General features: G+C 37.1%; 1 protein-coding gene across 2 annotated transcripts in view; it reads right to left on the reverse strand.

The window, feature by feature from the left end:
* LOC101888173 (beta-1-syntrophin) overlaps positions 1 to 13,636 on the reverse strand; it is a 60,215-nt gene extending 46,579 nt beyond the window's left edge. The window contains exons 1-4 of one of the 2 annotated variants that reach the window (XM_011298087.3): positions 13,139 to 13,636; positions 3,017 to 3,436; positions 2,700 to 2,943; positions 1,162 to 1,396 (exon numbers count right to left, since the gene is read on the reverse strand). In XM_011298087.3, coding sequence (XP_011296389.1) covers positions 1,162 to 1,396; positions 2,700 to 2,943; positions 3,017 to 3,249 — 712 coding nt within the window. In that variant the 5' untranslated portion in view covers positions 3,250 to 3,436; positions 13,139 to 13,636. Of the gene's footprint in view, positions 1 to 1,161; positions 1,397 to 2,699; positions 2,947 to 3,016; positions 3,437 to 13,138 lie in introns of both variants that reach the window. The other variant, XM_011298086.3, reaches the window with a different exon arrangement.
* Positions 13,637 to 14,013: the final 377 nt, after the last annotated feature.

Genomic DNA, 14,013 nt, shown 5'->3' on the forward strand with positions numbered 1-14,013 from the left:
ACGGTTATATTTAGCATTTTCATTGCATACAGTTTTGGGTTTCTAACAATTTTTAAATTAAAAAATAAAAAATTTTAAGCTCGGAACCACTGTGCTGCGCCAGCCGCTGGTACAACTACTTACATCCGGGCATGTATTCTTTTTTATTTTTCTCTCATTTGTAGTTTTTGAGGCCTGTGATGATAAATTATGTCATATTTTTTGTAATTTTATGCAGTTGTAGCAAATAATGTGCCATATGTGACCCTGTCTTGTATTCATACATCACCCAGGCCAGGCCAGCAGCTAAAGGAGTATGGGTAATGCTCTCTTTGTGTGTGTGTGTGTGAGTGTGTATGCATGTTTGCTGAATGTTGGCATTTACTATTACACTATTTTATTTAAACACACACATACATACATATGTGAGTATGCATATTATGACATATTGTAATAAAAAAAGCCACACACACACATACATGCCAACAAATTTGCACAATCTGTGTGGGAAAATGATTTTGAATAATGTTGCCCGGGGAATATGTCAAAAACTTGTTTGAATTAATGGAGTTAATGGCAAAAGGAAAAATGATTTCATATTTTTTCTGTTTGTTTGGTTAGCAATACAATCACAACACGCATACATAGCAATATTCGTATGTCTATCAATTTATCTTGCCACTACACATTCACACACATGTTTGTTTCGCCCATGAAACACACACACACACTCATGCGAAAATAAATCTCCTCACATATCTTAAACATCCTTCATCCAATTTGACTAAACCGGTAACAAATTAAATGTAATCACTCTCCAGGCGCTGCCTTCGTCCCCTCCCCACACCACCTGTCTGGTATTTAAAATAGTTTTCGGAACTACTGAACTGCTTAAAATTCCACACACAATTCTTGTGATTGGCAAGTGTTTAAATTGTCTTGTTTTATTCGTGTTAATGCCTGTGTTTTTGTGTGTAATACCCCATCGACTTCCTCATTCCAAGTGGTGGCAGAAACATCAATTTACCACAATAATTAAGAGAATTGGAATTTTTGGGGTTTTTGTTCAAATTTCCGCAAATTTTTTTAGATAAATTGGAATATTCACAATCCGAAAATCCAAATTCCGAACAAATCCATATGATTTTGAATTTTGTGTTTTTTTTTCGAAATTTGACTTACCTTCCAAATCCACCACACGACCGGCTCTTTTCAAAGCCCTCACCGCCTCGTCATGTGTGGCCTCTCGCAACTCTTCGCCGTTCACCGAAAGTATAGCATCTCCCACATACAAGCCTTTGGCCTGATCCGCAGCCATGCCTCGAAATATTTTCGATATAAGTATGGGCATGCGATTTTCACGCCCACCTTTAATGGATATACCCAGACCATTGTTTTCAGACTTAATTATGCGAACCTGAAAGAAAAAAATTTTAATTTAAAAAAATTAAGAAAAAGAAAAAGAAAATGACAAATAAATATTCCATGAAGTCGACACACACCTAAGAGATAGTTTACACATCATGCTCGAGTCATATGTAAAGTGACTGTTTCTCATTTTTAATTTAGAATTTTTCAAGCATAATTTTAGGCGCTTCCAAAAATTTATTGACTTAAAAAGACAATATGAAATATGTTATTTTGACCATAATATTCTAGTCTTAAAATTGTGGAAAGTGCCCATAAGTATGCTATAAATTATTTAATAGTAACTGGCAGTTCGATTGTTGATTATGCTAAAAGCACGAGTTTAATTAAAGTTATAATATCAATTAATTTTCTTAAAAATTTTCTAAAACACTGCCGGTATTTCCTCTGTTCGTGGGAATAAAAATATCCCAAAATAATTGGTTATAGTCAAGACCTCACAATTTCGTTATTATTGCCTAAAGGTATGCTCGCCAATTTTGTATTTCGTATATGGCTATTCATCTATAGATAGCGGTCAAATTTAATATTCCCATCAATTATTAATGTTTTAATATATGCTGCCTTAAAGTATGCAATTGAATAATTATATATTTTAAAAAAGTGCCAAAAAACCTCAGTCTTTGCCTGTGCCACGCTTTATATTTATTATTATTACCATAGACAAATAAATGTATAGACTAAAAAGTTGTCTCATCTGTTATCTTCGAAAAAATGCTTCAATAGATGTCGTTCATGCTGTGAGAGAGGTTCAGTAGACTCACTCAATTCTCTCAAAATAAAAAATATTGAATATTTTTATGATTCATTATTATTTATCACTTAAAAACGAAACAGTGACTTTGTTTACTTTTATATTATTCAAATATGTCGTGAAATATAAAAATATAGAACTTAAATAGCAGAAAAATGAATAAAATGTTTTCGAAGTCGAGTGACTTTACTGGCCCAAGATCAACCATAGTGACATCTGCCGGAAGGGGTAAATTTTAAAACTTTTTAGTCTATAGTATAGACTATCCATTGCTTTATATCCATTATCCATTTGCTTTATAAACTATTTTGGTAAACATTCGTGTTTAAAAACAATTAAATAGAACAGTAAAATATAAAGAAAAACAGAATTTTAATTTTCTCTTAAATTATCTCTTTTTTCTCTTCATGTTCTAGAACACGGTTTTGAGCACCCCTGGTCTATACCTTTATTTGTCTATGGCATTACTCTCTCATAAACTCTCTCCAAATCTTGAACATATATTAAGCTCTCTGCTTTTCTCTTTTCCCTTACTTACATGTCTCTTTTGATTTGCCACATGATCAGGTACATCGCACATATCCATGCCATTGTCCAGCGTATTGTTGTTCAGCATGTGATCACCATTGTCCGTTGCGTCCAATTCGTTGCTAGTTGTTGTGGAATTTATTGTTGAGGTGCCACCACCACTACCCACAACACCGCCACCGACACCACCACCTCCAACCATGCCCTGCATGGATGCCGATGAAGGTATTGAACCATTGTGGCCACTGTGATTACTTCTGAAAAAAAAAACACACACACACAAACATTAATATTCGATGGACAACAACACTCCCATCTCTGGCTTACCCCAAGGTTCCATTCAGTGTCGTTGACTGATCCCCACCATTGCCCGCATTCTCACAGGTCTCATCCAAACTGATGGCCAAGTAGTCAGTTTCCAATGTTACCAACACCCGATACCAGGCTCCGCGCACCCTTGTCTCCAGCGTGCCGCAACGCATGCCAGACGGATACTGTGTGGGCAGAGGCTGAACCGGCGGATTGTTCAGCGTCCTACCCAGATTTGATGATTCCACCATTGTGGCTTCCAGCTTTTATGGCTCCTGTTGCCAATTCTATAGATTTGATGGATTAAATCGCTCATTCACACCCCCAGCAAATGTGAGTCGGACATCTTGTTAGTTTCCTGTGTTATTTTTGATTTTGTTTTGAGTCGAGTCTTTGTTTATTTTTTTTTTTCAGTTGATGACCGAATTGGCAAATTGTCTGTAAAAGAGAAAACAAGAAAAGATCGAAATGATAAACAAATTAACAAAAATAGAAATTTCCGCTTTAATTGTCAAAAAATAGTTTTGCAAAATGTTTCTTATCTCTGTTTATGTGCGTTATGTCTTCGTATTTTCTTAAAATTATATTTTCAAAAAGACTCATTAACAAAATAAAGTAAATTCCCACAAAATATTGAGGGAACATTTGCTCCTCAGCATGAAAGTGATATCCAGTAAATCTCAGCACAGATTTCTTAATTTTCAGCTAGAAATAATTAATACAGTTGAACCTCGGTAAACTATTGTCCAAAGGTGTCTGGAAATTAAAATATTCAATTTCCCAAAACAACAAATTAAATTATAAACTTGATTTTCATTCTATTCTGTATTTCAGCCTCCAAACATTTCTGGTTTTTATGTGAAAACATTCTACGTCTGGAAAATTTCTTGCTAAATTATTTCCTATTCTTGGCTTTTGTTACAGCATTCCTCCCATTCTCGTTGCCCACATCCATTTGTCCGGGCAGCAACCAAAGACAATGGCTTCAACATTTTTTGTTTCAAAGAAAGGCAGTGAAAGACAACCAGGAATACTTTGATTGTCTTTAAAACCCTCCAGGGAGTCTGACTGGCTGACTGAAAAGTAATCACAAGGACGGAATGAAAGCAACAACTACAACAAGAAATATTCCTGCTCCTCTGATATGTTGGTGTTGGAGATGTTAACTTCTAATAGCTTCTAAACGTGTTTCTGCATTAAACGTAAGCTAAACAATAAACATGCACAGCCGCACACACACACGCTCATGCACCCCTACAGACACAGACACATCCTGTCATTCAAAAAAGGGTCCTTTGCCAAGCTAGCAAGTGCCATGTGTGCTTCCTTTGGTTCCGCCGTAGACACTTTGGCTTTTGTGTAAAAAATAATTGTTACCTGCGGTGCTAAATTATGTACGTATGTATGTGTGTGTGTAATGGTAGCGGGCGTGTGTAGAGCTGTGGTTCCTACCACGGTAAATATGAAAAAGGCTTAAGGTGATATCTACCTTTAGCTTGATGTGAGTATAAATCACGTTCTAATGTTCGTAAGGATAAATCAGGGGGTGTTCGTGCTACGAACAACAACAACGGCAACTCGGAAAAGGCACGGCACCACCCAACCTCTTGCCAATATCTTGTGAGCCATGATCTAAAGCCTAACTGTCAGGTGTAATGATGTATAAGAGGTAGAGGAGAAGAAAGGTAGGAGGATAATAGATTAAATCAAAAATCGTGGATATTTGGTAGAGCAAAAACTACAGGTATTGCCGCTTGATTGGGATCTGGTATATTTTGGTGAAGGTCACGGGCCAATGATATATGGGACGAAGAATTTGACCCTAATTCAGAATCTTTTTAGAAGAAATGACCAAACATTTCGGAGGGAGCTCGTCCCAACCTCCAAACGTCCCTTGTAGTAAACATTTACCCGCGATCAAAGACACTGAACAATATATATCGCCTAATATTCGGAATCATTCAACCATGACCAAATCATTGAACCTGCTTGGAGTCATAGCCTATGATGAGAGTTGTTGACATCGAGTTCATTTGTTTGGTCCCTAGTCAATACCAGTGAGCTGTCAAAATTATTGATCTGAAATCAAAATTATATGGTGATGGTGGGCAATTCTATGTCTCGACGTCAAATCCATTGACCTGTTGTCCAAATCTTTGACTCGAGGTTAAACTGATCGGAGTTAATCCCATTGATTCATAGTTAAAGCCATTGGGATGGAGCCTAGGCTGGAGACTTCACCTTAGTTGAATGACTGATGGGTCAATAAGGTCAGCCACTATCACTAAGTGATCTCAAGTTATGGATCCGTAGCTAGACCTCAATTCAAGCGTCAAAGTCACTGAACCGAGGAAAATTCCCCAGCCTTGTTCAAAGGAAAATTTATTTATTGTTGAACTATCCCTCTGTACTGCTCTGGCTATTTCGATGCTTTACAGGGCATTTTCCCCACAATTTTCACACCACCCGCCTTACAAATCGCACTATATCTAGCCAGACAAGTGTTAGACATCGGTTGCTGTTGTTGTTGCTGCTGCTGCTTTTGTGTCATAGCCATTCTTGGCTCTTTTAATAACGTTTTAGGTTTTTGCTTGGTTTGCAGTTGTTGTTGCCGTTGTTGTTATTTTTTGTTGTTGATAAAAGATTTCCATCTTATCCTGGCAATGGGACAATAAAATGAATGTCTGTCGGTGAAAAGTTGGTTCATTGTTTGCCACATAGCACACACCCACACTCACACACACACAAACACATTCACACTCATGGGCAAATTTATGAGTATTTGTTATAGAATTTTAGTTCGTGTTATGGTTGTTGTTGTTGTTTTTGTGATTGCATTTTTAGAATGCATTGCAAGGCTTTGTTGTTGCTGATGCTGCTACAGTTGCTGCTGTGTTTTGTTCACACACACACACACACAGAGACAGCTACAAATACAATACTTGAGACTACTGTACTGGCATAATTGCAAGAACACACAAAGTCATCGCCTTCATCTCCATCCTCATCGCCGTCTTTGCAGCAGCAGCAGCAGCATCGTTCCATATATTCACATTTTTAGTCGCCATTATCCGCACCGCCATCAACATCTTCATCGCAGCACTTGGCGCTGCTGTTGCTGCTCCTGCCACCATCATTATCATAGGCATTAAAGCAAAAAGCATCCATCTATCCATTCACAAAAGAAAAAATGTCGCACACTCACAAACACACACACAGAGAGACAGTCACACTCTCACACCGAGTGAGAGATTCACATTTCTTCGGTTATTTTCATTTTTTGTCTTTTCCGTCACAACAATCGTGTAAAATATTTATCTAGAAACGGAAGTGGAAGAGCAAAACAAAAAAAAATAACTAACGCCAACAATCAGACAAACGGACGACGCTTCGAATGCCTTTTGTGATTATTGTCGTTTATTTGTGCTGTTGTTGTTGTTGTTCTTGTGTTTTTAGCATAATTTTTTCATCTTTTCCCGTTTCTCATTGTTGTTGTTGTGTTTTTTTTTCCTCAGAGGGAGAGAGAGAAAATTGCAAGACTGCAGCAATTCGAGCGCTGAATAAAGGATACAGAGCAAAATCTGATGAAATTCACAGAACCAAAGTTCGAGTTCGGTTCATGAAGCGTATGAATGATTTGTTGTAAAAATCCGTGAACGATGAATTCATTCATAGCTGCCTTCAATGAGGGGCAGACAGGCAGGCAGGTAGGTATTGCGCAGTTCAGCTTTTTTTCTTCTAGGCAGTTGAAGTGTAAAGGAAATGTTTAAAGAGGAAACTGAGAGGGGACGGGAGGTTTGAGATGAAACCAAACTTCTTAGCTACCATTGCTGTTGCTGTTTTCAATTTTAATGGAATATGAATTAAGGAAAACATACTTTAAATTGTTATGCATCGGTGTGTTTGGATTTAAGACAGTTACTTCAGCGGCCCTAAGGCAGAGGACGAAATTACTTTTGTTCCTTCAAAGTTCTTTGACCTTTATAGCAAAGTTAAAAGGGATAAGGCGGCAGGTATGCAATTGGGAGGACTGAAAGTGGATTCGGATAGAATACCTTTATGTGCTGAAAACTTGACTTGACTACAGATGACCTATTGAAAAACTCGTAGCCTACACTGGCTATGTAAGGACGAAGACCATGTATGTAAGAGCGAAGACCAAACGAATCGATCGAGTACGCTCTGTGTCATTTACAACTTTCAACAGAAGACTAATGAGAGACCAAAGAATCCAAAGTCTAATCTAACTCTTCGGTAGATTTTATTTATGCTTTGCGATTTCACCTCCTACATTTTTGAACATGCCATTTTCACTAATTTTGAGAATGTACACAACGCGTCTACCATATATCAGGACTAAATACAGGCACGTGTGCTCTAAGCTGGCATAGTTTTCTCCACAGCATCGGTAACCATTCATGCAAGGTCCCGGTGTCTCTCGTATCTATGCTTAAAGGTTCCATTAGACAGCCATAACCATAACCATATAAAATCTTATGGGGTGCAATGTAATTTATTATAAGTGATATATACCATAATGCTTAGCCATAACGCATGTAATGTGTGTACATACGGTTATGTTTATGGCCACGGCGATATTGTATGTCACGTCTAACTGAGCCTTAACAAGGAGGCATTACTCTAACGTAAACTTTCTCTCTCCTCTCTCTCTGTCTCTCTCTCCTAATTTTTGGACACCTATGCTTGGAAATAATGTAATGAGAGGCTAAGAAAATTCGGAGAAAATTAAAATGCTACTATCTGCCCGACCCTGCCATATAGCCTATCTAACAGTGGTCTTAGCACCTGATGAATAAACTAGTCTATCAACACCCACACATGGATATTAGTATTAATTCGCTCTCACACATTTTGCCATAGTCATCACCTTGATTAGGTGTGGATCACCCCTTAATGGGCACCCGGTTGAGGACGTAATTTTACATTCCAGCCGATGTTCTAACAGCGATTTGAGTACAAAGCACAGTCACCACAGAGCTTCACAAGAAAAAACCTATCATAGGTAGGGGGACACTAGAAATCCGCAGCACCAGAATATAGTCTCCTGTCATGATTTGTAGGCAGCTTTGTTGCCATTTGATAATCCGCTAGGGATCTCACTCCACTAAGTCCAAAAATCACGAACCCAATTGCTTAAACAAGTAAGAGTTCGATCGTCTTGAAGATCCCTAAAAAATCCCACACCTCCAGGACCACCAAACGGGATATCCATACTCTCTAAATCTCTAATGTCTTTGCTGTAGCTATATTCCTTCCAGTCCTCAGTCATCTGGCACCTGCATAATAGATATATCCAAACATTTAAAAAAAAAAAACTTTGGCAAATTTATGCTCGAAGTCGTCTGTTAACACAAAATATCTGTAAAAGAGAGCAATCCGCGGAGAACACTTTTCTTTTGACAATCTCTTTTAGCTCATCTCCTTCCTGCTTTACTCAAAAAAGGTGTAGTATTTAAAAACACCCACAAACTTCTTACTTAAAAAAACTAAAGAATTTATTTATGTCTTTCTCTCTCTCTCTTTTTGTCTCTCTATCTCTCTTACAGTACGTTTATATATATGAGGGTTAACCCACTGGATTTGGATTTAAATTGTCATTTCCATTACTTTTACTTCAAATAAATCCTCTCAAAGTAGGTTAACCCTACAAAAAGTTCTAACGTAAACATGGCATTAAATGTCTTTACTTTATAAAAATTAAACTTCTCAAGACAAAGATGACCTCAAAGCAGGAAAATTATTGGTACATGTATGCATCCCGCAATGTGCATCATAAAAGCCACCCGCGCTTGGCTTTCACCAAATGACAACATTTCCCGAGATCTTCAAGACCGGCTGGTGCCCGCCTGGTGATACCCGAAAGCCTCAATAATCCATAAGACAGCATATGTTGCAAAGCCCGGAAAGGAAATAAAACTTAATCGCCTCTTAGGTTATGGAAACACATCATCCCACACAACTACACATACGATTCGCAACAGCACACCGAGCTGACTTTAAATGCCGGGGAGTCGAGTCATTAAGCACTGGGGGGACCCAGAGGGGGGCAAAGCGACGAGAAGAGGTGTTCGGATGAATTTAAGTACATAATCATAAAAACAAACGGACAATGCTGCCGCAGCAAACAAAAATAGAAATTAGAAAACTAACCAAACAAGGGAACAAGAGCTAATACTCAAATACATAACTATAAACGATGCGGTCGGTCGGTCGGTCGGTCGGTCGGTTGGACGGGCAGACAGGATAACATTCCTTGCCACCAGAACTATCAGGCACTGCTTGCTTCGCTCGCTCATATGGGCCAAAGTGTAACAGAGTCCAGAGTCGGATTGGAGTGTAACAGTGTGTGTGTGTGTATGTCTGTGTGTAAGTTATAACCACGACTATGAATTGCTGGTTGTTTTTGATGTTGTTGTTGCTATTGTTGCTGCTGGTGTTCTATGATGTTTGTTTGTTATTGTTGTTGCAATTGTTATTATGGCATAAAAACTTGAAGTGCAATTTATAATACCAGGGATTAGTAAAGGAATTAGTGTGTTATGTCAGAATGTTAACATTTTTGCATGTGTATGGATGGTCGTCTCTGTGTGTGTTAGTGTGTGTGTCTATTTGCCTCAGTCTATGTGAAGAGCTTTAAATCGTTCTGGGATCACAGAGATATATATGCCATGTGTCAGTTGTGGAGTGGTGCTCCACTATATGTGTAATATTCCCCTCCTCCCCATGGCATAAGCTCTACAATAATGCTGATGCAGCAGCTTAAATGTATTACACAAATACCGAATGTAAATAGGGAGGAGGGTATACCGGATTTGGATCGATTTGTATGGTACGCTACACGATTTATGGGTGTATTGGGGCCTGGGGTTTATAATGTAATGATTAAAATCATTTGCACCCTATAGAGATTTTGTACTTTGAAATGTGGATATCATTTTCCGATAGATAAAAATAAGAAAGACTAAGAATTTAATATTAAATCGACGTCCACAGATTTTCCACCTACATCCAGGCAATAGTGCTTCATGTATATTTTTATTTCATGGAAAGTATTTTTCTTTTTTGAAATGAAATATTTGGTTTAATGTTGAAATAGGTCTACTTCCATTGCGTTTCCGTCCGTTGTTCGTCATATATAGTAAATTAGTACAGATTTTCTAAACATAAGAGATATAGGACGTTTTTATTGATAGAAACAGATCTACTCACAGATTCCAAACCCCGACGTATTTTGTTTTTTCTCAGGGATTATCACAGATTATAGCCAGTAGCTTCATAAACAACATTGAAGCCAAATTACACATCATCTTAGAGTCATATGTAACGAGTCTTCAACATTTATCTTTAGTATTTTATAGTCTTATTTTAGGCGCTCCCCAGAATTTTTAACTAAGAAAAGAAAGGCTTTATAAAATGGGATAAAAAATCACTTTACGTTAATTGACTTATTAAGTGTCTTTTACTATTATCAAATGTCCGGCCTGGAAGTATACTTAGTTTTCTTTAGTTTTTATTTATTTACTCGTTCAGCCAAACCTAGATGGCGCTACTCATAGAAAAAATTGCTAAAAATGTCAGTCATCTCACAGCTTCTTGACAGAATTTTATACTAAATTTTGGGGATCCTGTCTTCTGTCTATAGTAGTCGCTACGATTACAGAGATTTTGAGATTTTAATCTTCGTACATATATGCGTATACAAAAAAGATTCATTGGGAAGGGCCAACATATCTCAACAGCAACAGAGGTTGCACAATCTAGATTTAATAGAATATTTACTCAAAAGGGTAAGAAATTGGTAAATGTGTTCTCAATATTTTCCTGTCGTTTATGGGGAACGCCATCTATACTTTAATTTTACATTTTTCTTTATAAGCATACTTTAGGGGCTCTAATACTGTGGCGAGGGTAGTGAGCATACTTTAGTAACGAAAAGTTAAACTTCTGTTTAGTCCAGCCAAACTGGAAAATAAAATATATAAAATCGATAGACACTACTATATGGGACTCCTTTTGAAATGTGGACCTCTATTGCACAGTTTTTACAAGAAAGGGGTTTTTCCATTGATAAATTACTTCTATATATGTATGCTTCTTCATATAAAAGGTATTCTATCCAAAGAGTATAATCATAGAAAAGCCTAAAAATTCTTCCGTCTATGGAGTACCTGCAAGAGCTCTTCTATTTATGAAACAACTATGCAAGGACTTCTATCTATAAAAGCCTCTTAAAAAATTCGGTTTTTAACTAAGCCATTATTTAACTTTTGGCATTGAAAAGTCTAAAAATCGTATTCCATCAAATTTTAGCCATATCGATTTTGATATTGTGGCTGAGACTGAGACCGAAAATCTAGAGTTTTCATTAGGCATATGTTCAATATTTTTTCTCAATCATTTTGATACCAGTCTTAAGAGAATCCAAAATATTAAAACGTTCAGAATGATATTCCAGTTAAAGTTTTAAAATATCAACTTTGTTTCGGAATCCTGACTCTCGCTCTTTATTTAGAAGAAACCCGTTCCCGTGCCCAAATTTGTAGTTAAACCAACAGATAAATTGAAGACAACCACAAATGGCGCCCAATGATAAAAATAAAGCATGTGCTGGCCAAGCTATTGTTTGTTTTGTTCCAGAATCTGCGGAGATCGCCAAATATTTATATTGTTTACATAAAAGCCGTTCCCGTACCTAAAATTCTAGTAAAACCTTTAGGAAAATCGAGGAAACACAAAATGGCGCCCAATGATGATTTCTTTAAAAAATGTTTGCAAGAAAAATTGGTCCATTAAAAATAATTGGGTAACTGTAATTTGTTGAATTGGGTAATTTGTTGATTTCTAAGGATTGCAATGTAGTCTTGACATTTTAACTGGCTTTCCAATCCCGTTCTTTCTGTGTGACATATATATCCCTAAAAGTGGTTTTGGCAGCTCGTCCTTACACTTGTTTTCCATTACAAAATTACGAAAACGAAGCAAGTGCTTTTCGTTTAAATTTGAATTTTGAAATATTTGAATATCTCCAACTCAAACTATCAGATTCTAATACTACCGTTATTACCATCATGTAGCTGGAAATACCAGGACGCGCTTTAGTGAAACATCATTGCCACCACAAACTAAGTTTGCAACGTTGAAATAATGCTAAGTATTATATTTTTATTTCTTGATATTTTTTTGCTTTTGTTGTAAAAAATTAAATTGATTGTTCATGTTTTACAGAATGTAATTTATAAGGAATTCACAAAAACAACCACAACAACAACAGGCACGTCTAAAAAATGAAATTACTACACAACATTTATATTAGTATTTGTAAAAATAGGTAGGTTGGCTAGCAGGTGTGTGCCGGTGTGTGTGTGTGTGTGTGTGCGTCTGTGTATAAATCCACTACCATATCATACACTGACAAAGATTACTAGTTCTTGATATCTTCATAGTATACCATCCAACAGCAGCAATGCCAACTAAAACAACAACTCCAACTAACAGACAAACCAGAATGAACGATGATGGCGTGTTTTAAATCCGGCTACCGGAATGCACAAATCCTCAAAAAGAACACAAAAACCCCAGCGCAAACAAATACACCGCCACACTAAACTACAAGCATTGTGAACAGACGATACGGGGAAAGGAGGGAGGGGGTCCAACTCTGCATACACCATCACTAACAACCATTCTGCCGCAGTCGCCGCCACCACCATGGAACCAAAACGAAATGTACCGCCATGAAATTGTATGGCGTAGTGTATAATAATGCATACTTTCACGCTAAATTACGCATACCCCCCGAAAGCCTAAAGCTCTGTGCAAGCAAGCAACAAACAAAAAATATCTTGAATGAAAAGCTCCACACGGCTACTACACACTACTCTATTCTACTCCACTCTCTTTGCCCGCAAGAGAGCTGGAGAAACACCCCCGCACTTAAGAGCATTGAGCGTAGCCAAGAGAGAGATTGTTTTTTGTTTTTTGGCCATGCCGAGGGTGGTGGTGGTTTATGGGGAAAATTCTACTACTATTAAGGGTTGATGCAAGAGGTCTAATTTGTGGTGCTCATCAATGTATTTAAGGAAAATATTCACAAAAAATTCTGCCATTAAAACAAATTACCTTCTTCTTTTTCCTCCAGCAATTCCAGGTGGCAAAATGTCCTTTTGATTTTAAAGTGTGGCCCAAGCAAACAAATTCCGAATTATTTCGGCCAATGATATTTACATCCTTTTTTGGCAATTAGCGCATTAAAATCACATTCCTTTTTCCTCTGGCATGCACTGCAGGATATGCAAAGGGCCAGACGCGACAACGCTTAGCACTAAACACCAATAATATTTTAATATCTTTGTGTTATGGATTTTTCCGAAAACTTATTTTGCACAAACACCTCACTTATTTTGGCGAATTTCTAACTTTAAACGCTATTTTGCCCGGTTTTTTCGGTTATCAAATATTTAGATTCGTTTCACTTTTCCTCGATTTTGATTTAATTCCATTTGCATTTTATTCACCATAAATTTCATTTGTAGCTATGTTTTTTTTTTTTTTGGTTTTTTTGAAAGAAGTAAATAACGAATTCCGCAAAATGTACCGTTCTTCGTCAAATGAAACTCGCAACTGAAGAGTTGCAGGCTTCAGGCATATCCTTTAAAAAGTCGTCTGGTTTTACGTTCAGCAGTCTCTTGCAACGAAGTGAGAGCGGGAATGAGATGTCCTTTTTCTCTTTAATAGTGTTGATTGGCTTGCATAGCTAGTACTTAAAAAAGCATCTGTGCAAGGATTATGGGCGTCGATAAAACAGTTCACAAAACAGCTGTGATGTGAGCAGTGGAATGACAGTTACAGGATTTGTGTAACAATAACATTTTCTCTTACTTTAAAAGATTTTGAAACTTTTATTTTATGATAAAGTAATAGATATAGGGTGAGAAAAAAAAACTGCAACAAAGTCAAACGCCATAATTTTTACATTTCTTTTTTTTAATTTTATT

This window comes from Musca domestica, unplaced genomic scaffold, assembly GCF_030504385.1.
Source record: "Musca domestica strain aabys unplaced genomic scaffold, Musca_domestica.polishedcontigs.V.1.1 27, whole genome shotgun sequence".
Classification (NCBI taxonomy): Eukaryota; Metazoa; Arthropoda; class Insecta; order Diptera; family Muscidae; genus Musca; species Musca domestica.